The 15,693-nt window shown below is 40.7% G+C and overlaps 1 protein-coding gene across 5 annotated transcripts in view; it reads right to left on the bottom strand.

Annotated features, from left to right (window-relative positions):
* Positions 1 to 209: 209 nt before the first annotated feature.
* The window catches only part of fgf13a (fibroblast growth factor 13a), a 93,123-nt gene continuing 77,639 nt past the window's right edge, over positions 210 to 15,693 (bottom strand). For all 5 annotated transcript variants that reach the window (XM_071457457.1, XM_071457459.1, XM_071457456.1 and 2 more), the window contains 2 exons: positions 6,297 to 6,495; positions 210 to 2,272 (listed from right to left, as the gene is read on the bottom strand). In XM_071457457.1, the coding sequence (XP_071313558.1) occupies positions 2,136 to 2,272; positions 6,297 to 6,495 (336 nt within the window). In that variant the 3' untranslated portion in view covers positions 210 to 2,135. The remainder of the gene's footprint in view (positions 2,273 to 6,296; positions 6,496 to 15,693) is intronic.

Raw genomic sequence — 15,693 nt, 5'->3', positions numbered from 1 at the left:
GTATGTGTGTATGTTTAGGAGTTCCTCCAGGGAACAAGCTTTTCAAACTAGAATGCAGCACAGATGATTCCCACCATCCACACCACCAATTATTACAGATCCTGCCAACTAAAATCCAATTCCCAAAACCCAGTCTTCTCTATAATTGCGATTGCTGGTCGGCATAATTAAGAAGACAATAAATAGGACAAAGAAGAAAGTCTGACACATTTTAAAAGTATATCTTAATATAAACATTTTATTCAGTGCATTTTTGTGTATACAACAAATAATAAACAACTGGAAGTTATCAGACAGCCACAGTGTCTGCCTGTATATGTTGTTATCAGATTTAGCCTGGTAGTTTGGAACACATGATCCAACATGGGTTAATACACATAGCCTACATCATGCAGCTCTAGACCAGAATTTCCCTGCTTTCTCCCATGCAACAGATAGGTTCACCTAATACAAACCACCTCCGGAGGAAACCAAGAAAAGAAAGCCTCCCAGAAGCATGTACCAGAAAGAAGTTATGTAGCTGAAGGGAAGAGTACATAGCCCACAAAAAGGGTCCTTTTTGTACATAATTGTGTTGTACATGCCCTGTGCAAGAAAGGGAAGATGTTCGTTTTTGTATGTGTTTTTTTTTTTTTGTTCTTTTTTTTTTCTTTTCACTTTTACAAATATGACGTGTCCTATAAAATGTTAAGCCACCTAAAAGTCCACAGTATTCTTTTTTTAAATATAGAAAATATTGTCACCACAATAAGTTACTCAAACACATAACAAGCATCCTGGGAAGGGGCTTGCACCATATTTCTATGGTTAACTGTATCAGTCAATAGAAGTCGACAAAAAAGGATGGCCGGGGGGGGGGGGGGGTCGAAGTATGACACAAGCACAGAGGGAAGAAACAGATCACGAGGACAAAAGACAGAGACTTTGTGAACACAGCGGTAACAGAAGGGAATGGGGACACAGAGTAATCGTTTCATACTTCGATCATTGAGCATATCAGCAAAAAGCACAACATCAAGCACGCTGCCAACTCCAAAGTGTTTAAAATCACTTCCTTTGTCCATTGTTCCTTTTTTTTCCTGCAAAATCTTTGCTTTCTTTCATCAAAAATGTACAATGAAAAAAAAATGTCCAGCTTTGCCTTTATACTGGCTTGGTTTTCAGCGGCTTAAAGGGAAACTCTTTCGTTCTGTCTTTGGTGTGCTGGAACCCCTTTCAATGATGAAATAGCAACAAAAATACAAATACTGAACAATGACAAGGGAAGAGAACAAGAGGGGACAAAAACAAAACCAGTAATCAAATAAAAAGCTCTTTGCTAATTCAGAAAATTAGCAAAAAAAAAAAACAAAAAAAAAAACAAAACAAAAAAAAACAAGGTGCAGCTGTGGCATCTCTGAAAAGAAAAAAAACTGCAAGAGAGCCACACTGTCCCTTATATCTCAGGTCAGCTGAACATAGGCTTCATTTTCCCATGCTAGAGAGCTCAGTCTCTGAGCGTGTGCACTAGGACGCAGGAGAGCTACCATCTGGCTGGCCACAGTCCCAGCAGCTCTAGGCTGTGCCACACCAGGGAGTTTATAGGCTTTGTATTCACAGAAGCATGGATGAGACAGAGATCAGGGCTTGTACTGTACCACTGCAGCCTTGTAGACCAGCACCATTACTGGCTGCCCTGAACGCCTACATGTCTAACTTCCTGTCCCTGTCTGACAGATGCACGAGTGCTTGGTGTCTACATGACCTAAGAAAAGTTATTGTCCACAGGAAATTAAGAAAAATAAAATAAGATAAAGATGAGCTAAGTGGTACACAATCATCACCAAAAGAGAGTGATCAAAGTAATAAATAAATCTCAAGCCCAAAACCAAATTTCAATTTTTTTTTTTTAAGTCCAGAATGGTTTATGTGCTGTTAAGTTTCTTACTTTTGATGCTGTTTTGAGACGGAAACAATGATTGACTAGGATGGTACCTAACTGTGTCTTTTTATTGATGGTGTCTGGGTGTTAGTGTGTGGTTAGTTGTCGTAGCTAGTCCTGAACCGCTGATCGGTGAGAGAAGTCTGCTTGGATTCACGCTCTGCTGGAGGTAAGATTTCGTGGTTCGGCCACAGGCCTGGATTCGGCTACCGGGCTACGTCGACTCATTCTGGCTCACGGCTTTGCCTCCGTTGAGCACGGCTGAGGCACTCCGACTCTTGGTGGGTGTGCCGCTGCCAGAGCGGGAGAACTCTGTCAAGTCATGGAGGGATGGCTCTCTGTACATTGCCACTGTGGAAACACAAGACAAACGTGAGTCAGATCAGACTTTGTTTTTTTTTTTTTTTTTTTTTTTTAAACATTAGACAAAGCACAACAGAAAACTAGATGTCATTTATAGTATAATCTGACAATAAATTCACAATAAAAAGCAGTTTAATGGCACTCTGTTCTTCTCATTAGAACAGGTCCTCTGATAGTATGGCATGAGATTTTACTTATATTTCTCTGCAAACTGCTGAATCACGAGATCACCGAAGACCAGGTCGGTGCTGAATTAAAAAAAAAATCTTACATTCACAGCATGGCATTATAAATTCAGGAGTTGCTAGTGCTTTAGCTTTGCTGTGTATGCAGCATTGGTCCAATCTGCACCTCAGCAGTCGCTCTTCAGAAGAAATATCAGTAATCTGAGGTTCACAGTCTTTGGTTTCAGGATGTTGTCAACATCCTTCTGCCTAGAATGCTATTTGATGTTCATTCCTAAGGGAGTCTGTGGCTGAAACAGCAAACGCAGTCCTTCAGATACTTCACTTAGCCCAGCATTTTTTTGTTCCAGCAGAAATCCAGAGACCATCCTTGTGTATACACGTCAATCATTGGCAGGGTTTCTCTGTGTCTTGTTAATAATGGTATTGTATGATTTTAATGGTGGGTGACTGACCTCAGGATTACTGTTTCCCTTCCACCACAACACCACTGCTGCTATTTATTCTTAAACATACATCCCCAGTAACAACCATCCACCTAGTCATTTTTCAAATTCCTCCACACCAACCTCACTGTTTCAGTGACAGATGCCACTTGACAGATTACACACTGTCCCGATAAAGGCAGCTCTTTGTGTTTTGCATCAAGGCTTCCTGCAAGAACTCTAAGAGGATTTTCTTGTTTGGGTTTGAATGACGTGAGTTGAACTTGTTTCATCCAGAGGAAGACAGAACGAGAAGCTGTGGGCTGAGACTCACAGACTGGAACCAGAAGAGTAGTGAGTAATGGCTGGAGGAGATGCCACTGCCAATGCAGAGACAGCTTCTTAATTGGTGCCCTATAACACAGCTGCCTCTGAATCTTTATGAGCTGCTGGAACAAATTCTCCTTTATTTCTCTCCCTCTCTCTCTCTTTCCCTCACAGAGCTATTTCCAAACCACCAGCTACATCTGGAATTTACAATATGTAAAGGATTTAGTAAATATTGTGCAGCACTGGATAATTTCAAGTTTGTGTAAAAGAAGGGAAATGTCTCTCAAAAGAAGTATCCATTCAGTTCATTTTTCTAGGGCCAAGCAGCGAAGCTGTTTAGGCAGCCATTGTGTTTCTACCTTCTCTTATTCATCATATTCTTCATCATACTCTGCCTTGGGAGTCTATGACAGCCCCTGGAATCATATTTTGAAATTTGGCACACTGACAATCTCCCTTGATACTTTTGAACCGTATGCCGTACCATTGGATTCCTCGGATCAAGCCGACTTCAATGCACCCTATGACACCTGTTTCCGCCATACTGGATTTCCTGTATTATTGGATTTTATGTTGTTTTTTTTCCAGTACTTCTCAGACAAGTTTTGTCCAATCTTCACTTAAATTGGCGCAGATGCTCTTGAGACCAAACCTCACAAAAGTTATCACATGGATTTTGGATTTTCAACAGTCACAGCCAATCTGGCAAAGCAACCAAACAGGAAGTGAGGTCGTATCCCAGCCATGCCTTTATGTATGAAAGCTAAACTTTATATGCAGACTCAGGACCCCATCAGGAGGTAGCTCAAGAAATCTAGTGTCCTTTGACCTCTCAGGGGCGCTGCAGTAAGAAAATGAACATTTTTCCTTATAACTGTTGATATCCTTGCCTTAAAGAAATCAAGTCATATCTCAGCCAGTCTTTAAACAACTGACATGAAACTTGCTGTGAGTGCTTACAACAATGCCCTTGACATAATGACATCATGTTTCCATGGCAACTCTAGCATCCTGGGCTGCTTGGCCCCACTAGGCTGCTTGCAGCTATATTCTCATTTTGGATTTGCTGTTGGATTTAAAATAAACAATATTTCTGCTTTTAGTTAAAATACAGAAAAGGTAGCTGAAGGACTGCGGTTTCTGGAATCTGTCTCATCCATCCTATATCTATCCTTTTATTCTCTCTTTCTCAGTATTTCTCTCTCAGGATAAAGCAAGGCAATCATTCTCAGGCTATTGTTCTTAAGTGTGTTTGAGACCCCCCAGATGGCCTGTTAAATGAAAGTGAAAAGTCATTATAGTGACCTCCGAAGGCAGACGTGGATTCTAAATAAGATGCTGGTTGGAGAAGCTCCACCAAAGACGTAAGAAGGGACAGGATCAAATGAAGAATTTAACTCCAATGTGGAGCAGCAGTGAAATCAATGCTGAATATTTGAATGAAACCTTCCTTATATTACTAAGATAGTTTTCACACAGATTTTCCATTGCCTTCTGTGTGAAGAGGACGTATCTTGCCAGGGATTTTTCACCTTCTGATAGAAGTTTTTTGGTTTGATCTTCATTTGAAATTAAAAAGGTTGCAATGAGCTACATCAACAGAGAAAAGTCTGAGACTTTTTTTTCCCATAAGAAATTGAAAGACGTATATGAATGGAAAACATACTATACAGAAAATTAAAGTAACACTGCAACAGCTCACTTGAAGAAAGCAAAATATACACTGATGCCAAAGCGCCAAAGTATCTTTACTTAATTCACCTAATCCTGTGTCATTGTATGATAAAATACTGCACATACCCAATGGTTAGACTAGGTTTTACAACCTAATTCATCATTTTTACCTGGTTAGATACCAGTAATAATTCTGCAGTGGTGGTGGGCATGTTGATGTGTGCACACACAAAAGACTGTGGTGAAACTATAAAAAGAGCTCCATGTGGCAAATCCAAACTGTACTCAATAATCTAAACAAAATGGCCTCTTTTCGTCATTGTCTGAGTATTTTGCACTGCAAGCCTTTCATTTCTTACTCAGAGAAAAAAGGAGGAAAAAAAATCTCTTCTTTTATCCCAGTGAAGTGAAAACAGACTCTCTCTCTCTCTGTGCGTCTCCTCTCTGTTGACAGGTAAATCTGTGTCTTGTTGAAGATGAAAGGACCGTGGCCTTTTCAACATAGAGAACAGAGCCATTTCTCTGTCTCTCTACCCTGTTTCCCCTGTTCTCCACATCCACATTACCGCACACATAGTCTGGATGGGAAGGGTTCTCTGTGACTTTACTGTAAAGAAAATAAAGTCCTAGGTGCTACTATTCAAAGCATTTAAACATATTGTTCCTGCTGCTTCTGGTCAAAGATAATGGCTCGGCCTCATTCTGCACTGTGTCTGCAGCAGAGTGTGACCAGGTAGAGGAAGCCAGCGAATAGGTCCACCCAGCATCTCTAAGGAGACATCTAGAGAGTCATGTAGAAAGCAGCTAATTTAGTCTTCAGTAAAATTATCCACATGCACTGCAAGTGTAGTTTAAATAGAGAAAAGTTAGTGGTTCTCAGGAAGGACTCTTGCAGTGAAAAACAACAGCTTTGCCAACTAGAAAAATGACATTGCTGAATAATCAAGAAACTTCCTCAAAAGATTTTGTCGCTCCAGCAACTTTATCCCTCATGCTGAGCACCGCGCTCTTCTCAAGTTGCCAGTATTCTCCAACAGATCTGCTTCTTGGACGGTGAGATAGCTTCCCTCCATAACTTTTACCACAACTTCACACTGTGATTGGTCAGCTGTGTGGAAGTCAAAAAGGAGCCATAATATGAACTCCTCTGTCCAACTGTCCTTTTTCATTGAGTGAAACACTGAATGCCTTCTAGAAGAGACGATACTGATATGGTGTCTGTCCTCTCTATGATATGCTGGCTTTGCTCCGCCCTCAAGTGTAGCCATTTGGAACAACTATAAACACTTGATTTCCCACATGGTCTGACAAAGACATTGTACAAACTAGTTCTGATTGAGCATAACCTGACTTTTAATGTTAAAAGTAAAATGTGAGAGTGGATGTGAGCAGACTTACCCTTTAGAGGTTTGGGAAGGAAGTGGGCTGCTGGCTTGTTCTTCTTGACATGGTTCCCCTTCATGATTTCTCCTTCCTTGTTCAGACCGAGGTACCAGCCCCTGCCCGACTGCTGCTGCCGGTATATCATGGAGGAGTATGTCACATAATAGTTCTCGAACACTGACTCCTTGAATTTGCACTCCGGTGTAAAGTGTTCCTGGGGGGGGGAGAAGCAGATACAGTGTATAGTAGTTGTTGGACAGTAATTCACAATCTCTCAAGAGTCTTTGACATCCTGTTATGAAGAGAAGGAGCTGAAATGCAATAGTTCATTACTTTAGAGTGCAACTTAATCATGGTGCATTGCGCTGCATGTCCAGCGCACAGTCAGGCGGGAAAAGAGCGAAGGTGCCATCTCTGCTGCTTTAAGGTTTTGGCTCTTGAGAATCTTCTAAACCTATTCATTCCATTTACTGTCTTGAATAATGTAGCACTTTATAGCATAGATAACAGTAATATGACAGATGCAGAGAAGCATTAATAAAACATACAAGCAAGATGAGTACATTCTCATTTTGCTCCCAGCTGTTAATTATTTATGGACAGTTCATTATCTTTCAGAATATTGTGCAGTGTATTTCAGATTTTTGTCGGACACTTAGAAACTATGTATTATAGTTCTGACCTTTTTTAAACTACAAAAATGATTTAAATGCTTTCACAAAGGGGCTTTAATATGCTTTATGCAATCTGTGTGCACTTGGGTAGTGCATGCAAGTTTTTGTGTCCACCTATCTTTGCATGCTGTCATGTTGCTTCTTTATCTCTTTAACTAATGAACTCACTGCGGGAAGACTCCGTGGAGACATCATTTTGCCGTTCATTTTCCAGACTCCATACTGTGCACGAGTTCACTCCTCCTTTCTGTTTGGTTTACAATCTGGTGCCTATACAGAATTTGGCCATTAATGCTACAAACACAATGTGGCTGAGGTTTATTTCCCCTGAGGCAAGGTTTTGTGTGTGTGTGTGCAAGGGCACAGGTGTATATGTGTGTGTGCGGTTCAGGTGTAGGATTGTGTGTGTTCGTCCAATTTGTTGAGCTTCTAGGGCAGTGAGTCTACAAAACAGTCTAATTCGTTAGAAGACAATTCCCCCTGAGAGAGATGGAGGGACAAGTGAAGCTGGTGAGCAGTGAGTTGTTTTTGCCATGTTTTTAAATTGTCCTCTTAGTCTGCAAATGAAAATATATACAGTATGCAAACACCACATAACACACAGTGGAATAACCAGTGGGTCTAACTCTCAATGAATATTATAACGTGAGCCTTCTTAGAAAGAGAAGCGTGGACGCCTCTTTCAGTCTCTCAGATTGAAGCAGGACTAGCGAACACTTCACTTCGGTGGGTGTCAGTAGTGAGAATGATGACATGTCCTCAGGGCCAAAGACTCGCTGTGAGATCATGACAAACAACATGCCACTAACAGACAGGGAGTCATCTATAACAGCCTCTCTGTGTTTTTTTTTTTTTTTCTTTTTTTTTTTAACAGTTCAATAGCGTCACTCTTCATGTGCAGCTCTAACTGGACTTCAAAAGACTGAATGAGGTTCATGTCTGGTGATGACGTGCTTTGCAGCTAAAACATGCAAAACTGCACTGTTAAATCAGTAAACCACAATGGGTTAGAAAATGTTCACTTGTTTAAAAAAAACAACCTAGTACACTACTATTTATATTGTGACTGGGAGCCCATTCAAGACACAACACAGACGAACCTACAGTAACAGACGACCATCGTTCGTCGGCCTCTCTCACTGATGTAGTCTTCACAGACCACTCCAGACAAAAATCTCTGACAGAAACAAAGCTACAGTCACAGGAAGCTTGTGACATATCACCTCAATGGGATGCATACTGTCGGCTCAGCCTTAGTTCTCAGTTAAGCTGCGACATCACAGGGGTACCAAGCACTCCATTTGAATCGATGCTAAGCCCACCAGGAGGGCTGGAGAACCAGCTGGGAGCTGTGACAGTTCAGGAAGAAACTAGTCTCTCAAACAGTTCTTATTTTGGACAAGAAAGGTTTTTTTTTTTTTTTTTACTATAAAGACAAATTATTCAGGGACTAGTCAAGTTAAATGACAACATGTGTTCATGTGTGCAGACAGGTAAAGGTTAAGGTTCAGAGTTAGAATAGAAACATCAGCTCTAGTTTGACTAAGAACGCACATCTTAAGTCCTTGTGCTTGGTTTTCAGTAGTTGAGGTTCTGAGCTGATGCCACAGACATCAATATCTGTTAGAGGCCATGTCTGCACTTAGTTTTGCCTTTAATCTCAGCCTCAGTCCTAGATAAGATGGGGATCTACAGTTGATTGCTTGTGTGTCTTGGCTACGTCTTCAATTTGCTGCTTGGTGCCTTAAAGGACAGGTTCACATTTTTTTAAGTCTACATTAATTTAACGAGTTACTGTATTGGTTACTGCAGTTGTTCCTTGTGTCCATACAGGCTGCAAAGAGATCCCACATTAAAACCCTTCCTGTCTAGTTAAAGGAGGATAAAATCCACCGTCCTTACTCTGTGCAAAATGTTTTCTCAAGCTCAGCTAAAGCTAATATGAGGTGGCAACAGTCTGAGTAAGCCGAACTGAGAAGGTATCTTCTACAGTTACCATCTTTTCAGCACAAAACCCAACAATCAAGACCAACATAAAATCTTGAACCTTACTCGGTCAATATTTCGTCTTCTCTGTCCAACGCTAGTTTACTGTGATGTGTAAAGAACATTTAAAGGTTCTGTAAACAGTAATAGATCAGCAACAACTATTTTCTATGTAAAGATATACTGGAGTAACTTAGCTAACTTGCAGTTACCCATAATACGAATGTGTTTGGCAAATGTTGCTATCGTTAGCTGGTTTACGTTGCCATGGAACATATCACGGCAATGCTAGCATGAGCTAATGGTTGTGGCTGGACTGTTTTTTTTTTTTGGTTGGCTGTTGTATTTTTGTTGACTTTATTCAGTTGTGCTTCTTGTTGTGTTTTAGTGACTGTTTTCACTGGGCTCTGTGACACCTTGCTGACTGAGAATGTTAAAAGAGGGGAGGACGTGGCCGACGGGAGGCCGGAGGTGTCACAGCCGAATCATTGATGCTGGTGGTGTAGTGCGACATCTGGAGGCAGAGACGGCCATTTACAAAACCTTTAAGCCTCTAAGGACGTCGGTCAAAGCCTCACATCTATAGTCTTGCTTATGTAGCTATTGGTATAAATATTTAAGAGGTCAGGCAAATCTTTAAGTCTGTTACTGAGAGATTTCTGCTGTTTTACTACTTGGAGGGGATTCAGGACATTTTCCATGATAGACAGCAGTTTGCGCAGCCTCCTCCTCTCCAAACTGTTCACAGCTCGAGAGTAGTTTGAGCACAGACAACGTGTTTTTGATCAGCATCTTCAGTTTGTTTGCATCGCCGGCTCTGATGCTTCTGCCTCGGCAGATTGCAACAATATTGCAGTCACGACAACAGAGTGGTAAAATATATGCAACACCTTGCTGCACAAGTAACAAGAACTAAGCTTAAAAATAAAGCCTGCTTGGCCTTTTCCATAGGCATCTTGGCGTTGTCTCTCCAGTCCAGTATGTTGTCTTAAGATTTTTGTATCCTTCACATTATGGCATTATTGAAAGAAAGTTAGGATTAACCATGGTCTGTGAGTTCTTTAGTGGTGAGCTACACTGTACCAGTATTCTTTAAATATTACGCTGCTAATCTAGTCTTTACACTGCAGCGTATATGTGCAAACATAAAGACTACAAAATGTATTTTCATGTTTCTAATGTGCTGTTCTTTTCTACTTTTGCTGCACATTCAACTGTGTTGTAGGTCAAAGCTTTTGTCTGGACCTGTAAAGGCTTAGATTTTCTCCCTTTCTCTCTGCTCAAGTCAGATTCCTTTCCTTTGTCAGTTCTCAACTATTCACCTCCTTCAATGCCTCAATGTCCTTTTACCGCCTTGCTGTGTGACTCTCTTGTTCAGCCTGATTAGCAGCAGCAGCAATCTTGGGAAGGCTGGGCAGCGTCCATCTCAGTTATGCACGAGCAGCGATTGGAAGCTACACAACTGCTGCTCAGTTGTCGAGCCAGCTCTCGAGCCAGGAGTTCTGTTCTACCTCTAATAATGAGCTTATGTGGATTTGGCTGGTTACAGTCGCCCTGGAGAAGAATAAGAGTGTATTGATAAACAGACACATACAGACAGATACAGGCACATTCAGAGCCAAGATGGAGGAGAGGCTGCTGGCGGGTGCTGCTGTGTTGGAGTTGATCTGTGGAGAACAGGCTCGCTCAGACTGACACAAGGAGGGGCCAGAATGGCAGGGGATCCCCACTTCCATTCTAACAGGGCTGTGATAGACAGAAACATTCAGATGCTTTTGAATGGGCTCCAGTAGCAACTTCTTCAGTCAATAGCATATCTATTGTTCACTGGAACCAGTCTCCCAGTGAAAAAATCTCACATCACTTTAATCACAACTCCAGAGCCAGATGGAGGGGAAATCACTTTAGAGATAAAAAGCAGGACACTTTCTGCATAGAGATAATATCAGCCTTGTCACCCCCCCACCCCCCCACCCCCCATTTCTCTAAGGTGGATTGGCTAAATGGACTTTTAATGATCCCATTACACTACCTGGGCTTTTCCTTGAATTATGCAACTATGACACGTCCTTGTCCAAATGATGCACAGCTGGAAACCTCACTCAGCGATGTCCAGACAAATGTGTTTTTGGAAAGAAAACAGAAAAGATTTTAGCATTGTATCCACACACATAAAGCTGTTAGGGCCTGTGCCCCTCTCATATAGAACCGATTAAGCTAAAGGAAAATAAGATGAAAGACTCTGGTGGTGATGAGATGCATGCATACCCTTCCTATATGAGTTTGCCAGCTCTTCCTATTTCTGTAGCTATGAGAAAATTTGTAGTTATGCTGCTGGGAGCTCTGTGATACAATTTGCCAAATTTTATTGGAAAGCAGTAGGCAAAATTCACAGTCCATCCTTATTCATTCCTCTTTTGTAAAGCATCAGTGTGTGGGTTGAGCAGTGTTTTCATTTAACTTTATAGCCCTCCCTGTCTTGGCAAGAAAGTGAACAAGAGGACAGAAGATTGAAAACTTCAGGGTCTTCTATTCATGTTCTGCACCAGCTTCTTTTTGTAACTTAATAGAGTAACATATACATATAATCTACCTGCCTGTTTACTTCCAGGGTAAGGGGTGTGTATGGGGTTTTGTCATCTTCATGCTGGGCCTGTAATTCTATAAATTTATTTTGGATTCCACTGGATGGTCTTTCTCAAAATAAATTATATTCAGAGCAGCCATACTTAAATTTATTTAGATTGAACTAATTCTTCTTTCTTTCTTTTTCAACAACTCCCCATTGTGAACATTTCATCTCATTGCAGTGCAGATTACATTCACTGCAACACTGCAAACATGCTTTCATATAAATATAAAAAAACATCTTCTCTGTCAGTGTCTCACCGCCAAATGATGTCTGTTCTTCCATCCACAAACATATTTACACAGAAATTCATTCACTCTTGTTTCTCTAAATGACGTGAATTTTATCTCTTGGGCAAAGACAGGCAGAGAAGAGTCTTAGTTTTACAGCGAGGGGGGATCCCTGCGGAAGTTATGGCTGTATTGCCTGAGCGCTTTACGATCCAATAACTGCCTATAGGGAAGAGACATTTAAAGAATGATGCAAGTGTTGAATGTAATGCACTGAAGGATGTTTCCCTGTCATTTGTAATATCCATGGGTGTAAAACACACAGACACACGCTCCCTATCTGCGAAACCGTGTGTATTCCAGCACACAATTACACATTTCAACAGTGATAAGGGTAACTGTAAAATAAATATTCCATTAGCAAGGCGGCCATGTCAAGAAAACACTATCAATTATGATGCACTCTCAAAAAGTATTCTGTTGGCTTCTGGGGAGTAATTACAGCTGAATAATGTTTTCCTGATCCAATCAGCAGGAGGAGAAATACTAGCATAATGGATCTGATCTCTCTGTAAAGATATTGGCCGGATTTTTCACAAGACAAGCCAAATCAATGCCGCGCTCTGCCCCATGTGTATTCAGCTGCCATATCGAAACTTAAATGACACCAATTATGCCAATGGAATCAGGGCTGAGTGCTGTTCTAGTTTCTTTGAAGCCACATCAATGATTGTGAGACTCACAAAAGCTAATGCTATGGCTGGGCAGTGAAGACAGATCTTGCTAAATCCGGCTTTTCAGTTTCCCAGTCTTTTCAGTGGAGTGGAAGTGGATTAAAAAGCACCTTTTTCTTTAGTTAAAGATAAAATACACTCATGGTGTTCATTTGTTTGGGAATAAATTGGAGAGCTTTAAGCTAGTGGAAAAGACCCTCACAAATACCAAATACAAATAGACACACCCACACAGGGTACACGTTCAAGCTCGGAGTGCAAGCACACACATACACAGCACAAACTAGTTAATGACACAGCTCAATGGAGTGAAACCATACAGCAGTGGTTATTTACCAGAGGCATTGTGCTTGCTAAATGGTTGAAAAGGTCTGGCTGTGAGCCAACAACATATCTAACAGGAGCACAGTAAAACACATAATGTTCAAGCACAACACTATACGCACTCCTCTGATACCTTTCCGTTTGTATTTTTACTGATCCTACAAACATACGATGAAGAGCATTTTGTCGTTACACACAACCATGGATCCGAGATTCCAGTGACTCCCCTGACACATTATTTTGAAAACAGAATTTATACAAAACCTGGACAAAAATGGGAGGAAAATACCTAAAGTGACTTGATGGATCTAATGCGAATGTTGCATTTGCCCACAAGCCTTAGTTTACTTTAACTGAGTCACCATCATTCTTTTGTTTTCTTTTGTGCATTATCCAGATTACCTTTCTTTTCATTATAGTCCCTTAGATGGTACTTAATGCATATCCACAGTGCTTTGATAAACGAGTAAGGATGTGATGGGTTTAATGTCTTTCTTTCACAGGATGCATGATCACCGCCGGCTTGTAAACCTGATAAATATTTCCATCCCAACAGCCCTGAACTCTCCATTTTACACACACTTACACAGCACAGTCGAGACGAGACTCAACTGGAGCCTCAGTGACTCACACTAATTCAAATATGACCCACCAGGAAATTAATAACGCCACTTCAAAGGCACCTCATGAGATATGTGGACACCACTTAGCTCAGGATCTAAAAATATACCCACAGATTTGAAAACATATCAAGAAAGTGCAAATTAATTTACTTTTTTTTCACATTCAGTAGAAATATTCACTGTGTTGCTATAAATATATATGTATATAAGGGTACTGGATCGTTAACTGTATTTGCAGAATTATGTAGATTGTGTTGACAGCACATTTTTTTGTACAGAATAGAAAACACTTCTATAGTTGTGATGCTAAACTTGCTCTACAACTTCTGCAAAAGTGGAAGGGCAAACAAGAAAACAGAGGATAGTAAAATACATATTAATTGGCTCTTCCTCTCCCACACACTGATGCTGGTGGATGAAGTATTTTCACTGGTGCATTCTGCCTCACCCACACATGTACACTCTTCTTCTCACTCCTCATTTCTCTCACTCTCCCTCTCTCTTTTTCTTGGCACATGTTCTCTGCTCTTAAACATAGAACACACATTTATGTCCAACCTGAATGTGCATACACTAGATCCATTATGTCAGGCAACTCGGTCTGTGCTGTTAAAGCCACTCGAATCAATGCCAACAAAGGAAATACATTACATTAGTTTAAATGTAAGCATACATATACATTTACAATTTAGTATGCATTATAGTTGTAGTTAAAGAACTAAATTGACTATGCATGTAAATCATGCGAATCCTATTTATTATGACACATGTTCACTAACATTTCCATTCATGCATGTACTTATGCAGACACATGTAGAATAATGTAGACATCTAGATCCCAGCAGCAGTGCCCCACACTGCCCACCCAACCCCCCACCCAGGATACATCATCCGTTGTCTCTCCACTGTTGACTGGGAATCTCCCTCCAATGCTGACCGGCTTGTTTAATATGTGGCTTCAAGGCAGCGCTTTACCATAGCAGACACTGTTAGGCAGCCAGCTACACATTCAATTCACTTTCCTCTTTAATTTAGCTGAAACAGAAAGCTCTGCAACCCATCCCCCAACTGCATTCCTCCAGTGTAATGCACCTAGAGGATATACTGTGTTTCACAGGAGGGCGGGATTTAAAGCAGCATAGATGATTTAGTGATATAGCCAACAGTGTTATTTCTAGACTGTAGCTTGTATGCTCTTCACCATTTGACTAAAATAAAAACACAATAATACAACAGAAAAAAACATAAATAGAGTATAAAGCTAATTCGGTGTTGCAGGAAGAGATTGTTATTGGTTCAAATTCTCATTCTGCTCACTGATTCTACTGCGTATTGAACCCTGATTCCAATTTCTTGAGTCCAAGATAAGAAACCGATTTATTATTAAGTAAATTCTACCTTAATATTCAGCACATACTCTCAGTCAAATTAGTAATAAGCAATGACACTACACTGTATTATATATAGCATTTTTAGACCAGATATCTGAAAGCACCTCAAAATCAAAGATCAGTGCAAAAAAGGATGTAAAAACTAAACAAAGACAATCTAAACTGGCGCACTGTGAGCTGCTTTTTAATGGTGTCTACATTGTAAACACATCTGTCAAGTCCCATAGGAGTGAGTTTAAAAGTTAAGAAACCACAACCTTAAATGCATTGTCTCATTTAGCTTTAAGCCTGGAGCAAGGTAAGACAAACTCATATCAGAACTTTAGAGACTTTATCTAGTGATAAAGTGCTGTAATTGCTTATGGAGGTCGGTGTCTGACTAATGGGAAGCTCTAAATGTGATCATGTGGACCTTGAATCAAGATAGCTGTCAGATGAGACCTTTTCAGAGGACCTGGTCGACAGCTTCGTAGTGGCGCGCTCAATCACCAAATGTGTGAATATTCTCTGTCTCACCTTGATATACCATTGGCCTATTTTGAAGTTGTTTTGTTTCTGTAGCTGATTTCCTCCGTCATGACAACTGTACAGGGGGATGAATTTTTATATAACTAATTTGTTAAATTTTTTATTAAGGCTTAATATTCTGTATAATTCAGGGCGTGCTGCTTTGAGTGACAGGTGAGAGAGTGTATGCTTGTCCTAAAGCGACATGCACCGAAGTCTCAGCTCCACACACGCCCCACCTCTTTGCCCATTTTTGTATGAGATGGGAGTTCAGCAGAGTCGAGCACTGACAAGATGGTGACGGTGGATCTGCT

The sequence above is a fragment of the Trachinotus anak genome, unplaced genomic scaffold (assembly GCF_046630095.1).
Source record: "Trachinotus anak isolate AG129_WGS33_773 ecotype Australia unplaced genomic scaffold, CSIRO_AGI_Tana_v1 ptg000021l, whole genome shotgun sequence".
NCBI classification, from domain to species: domain Eukaryota; kingdom Metazoa; phylum Chordata; class Actinopteri; order Carangiformes; family Carangidae; genus Trachinotus; species Trachinotus anak.
The sequence above is the reverse complement of the archived record's forward strand: the minus strand, read 5'-3'. Positions and strand labels throughout refer to the sequence as shown.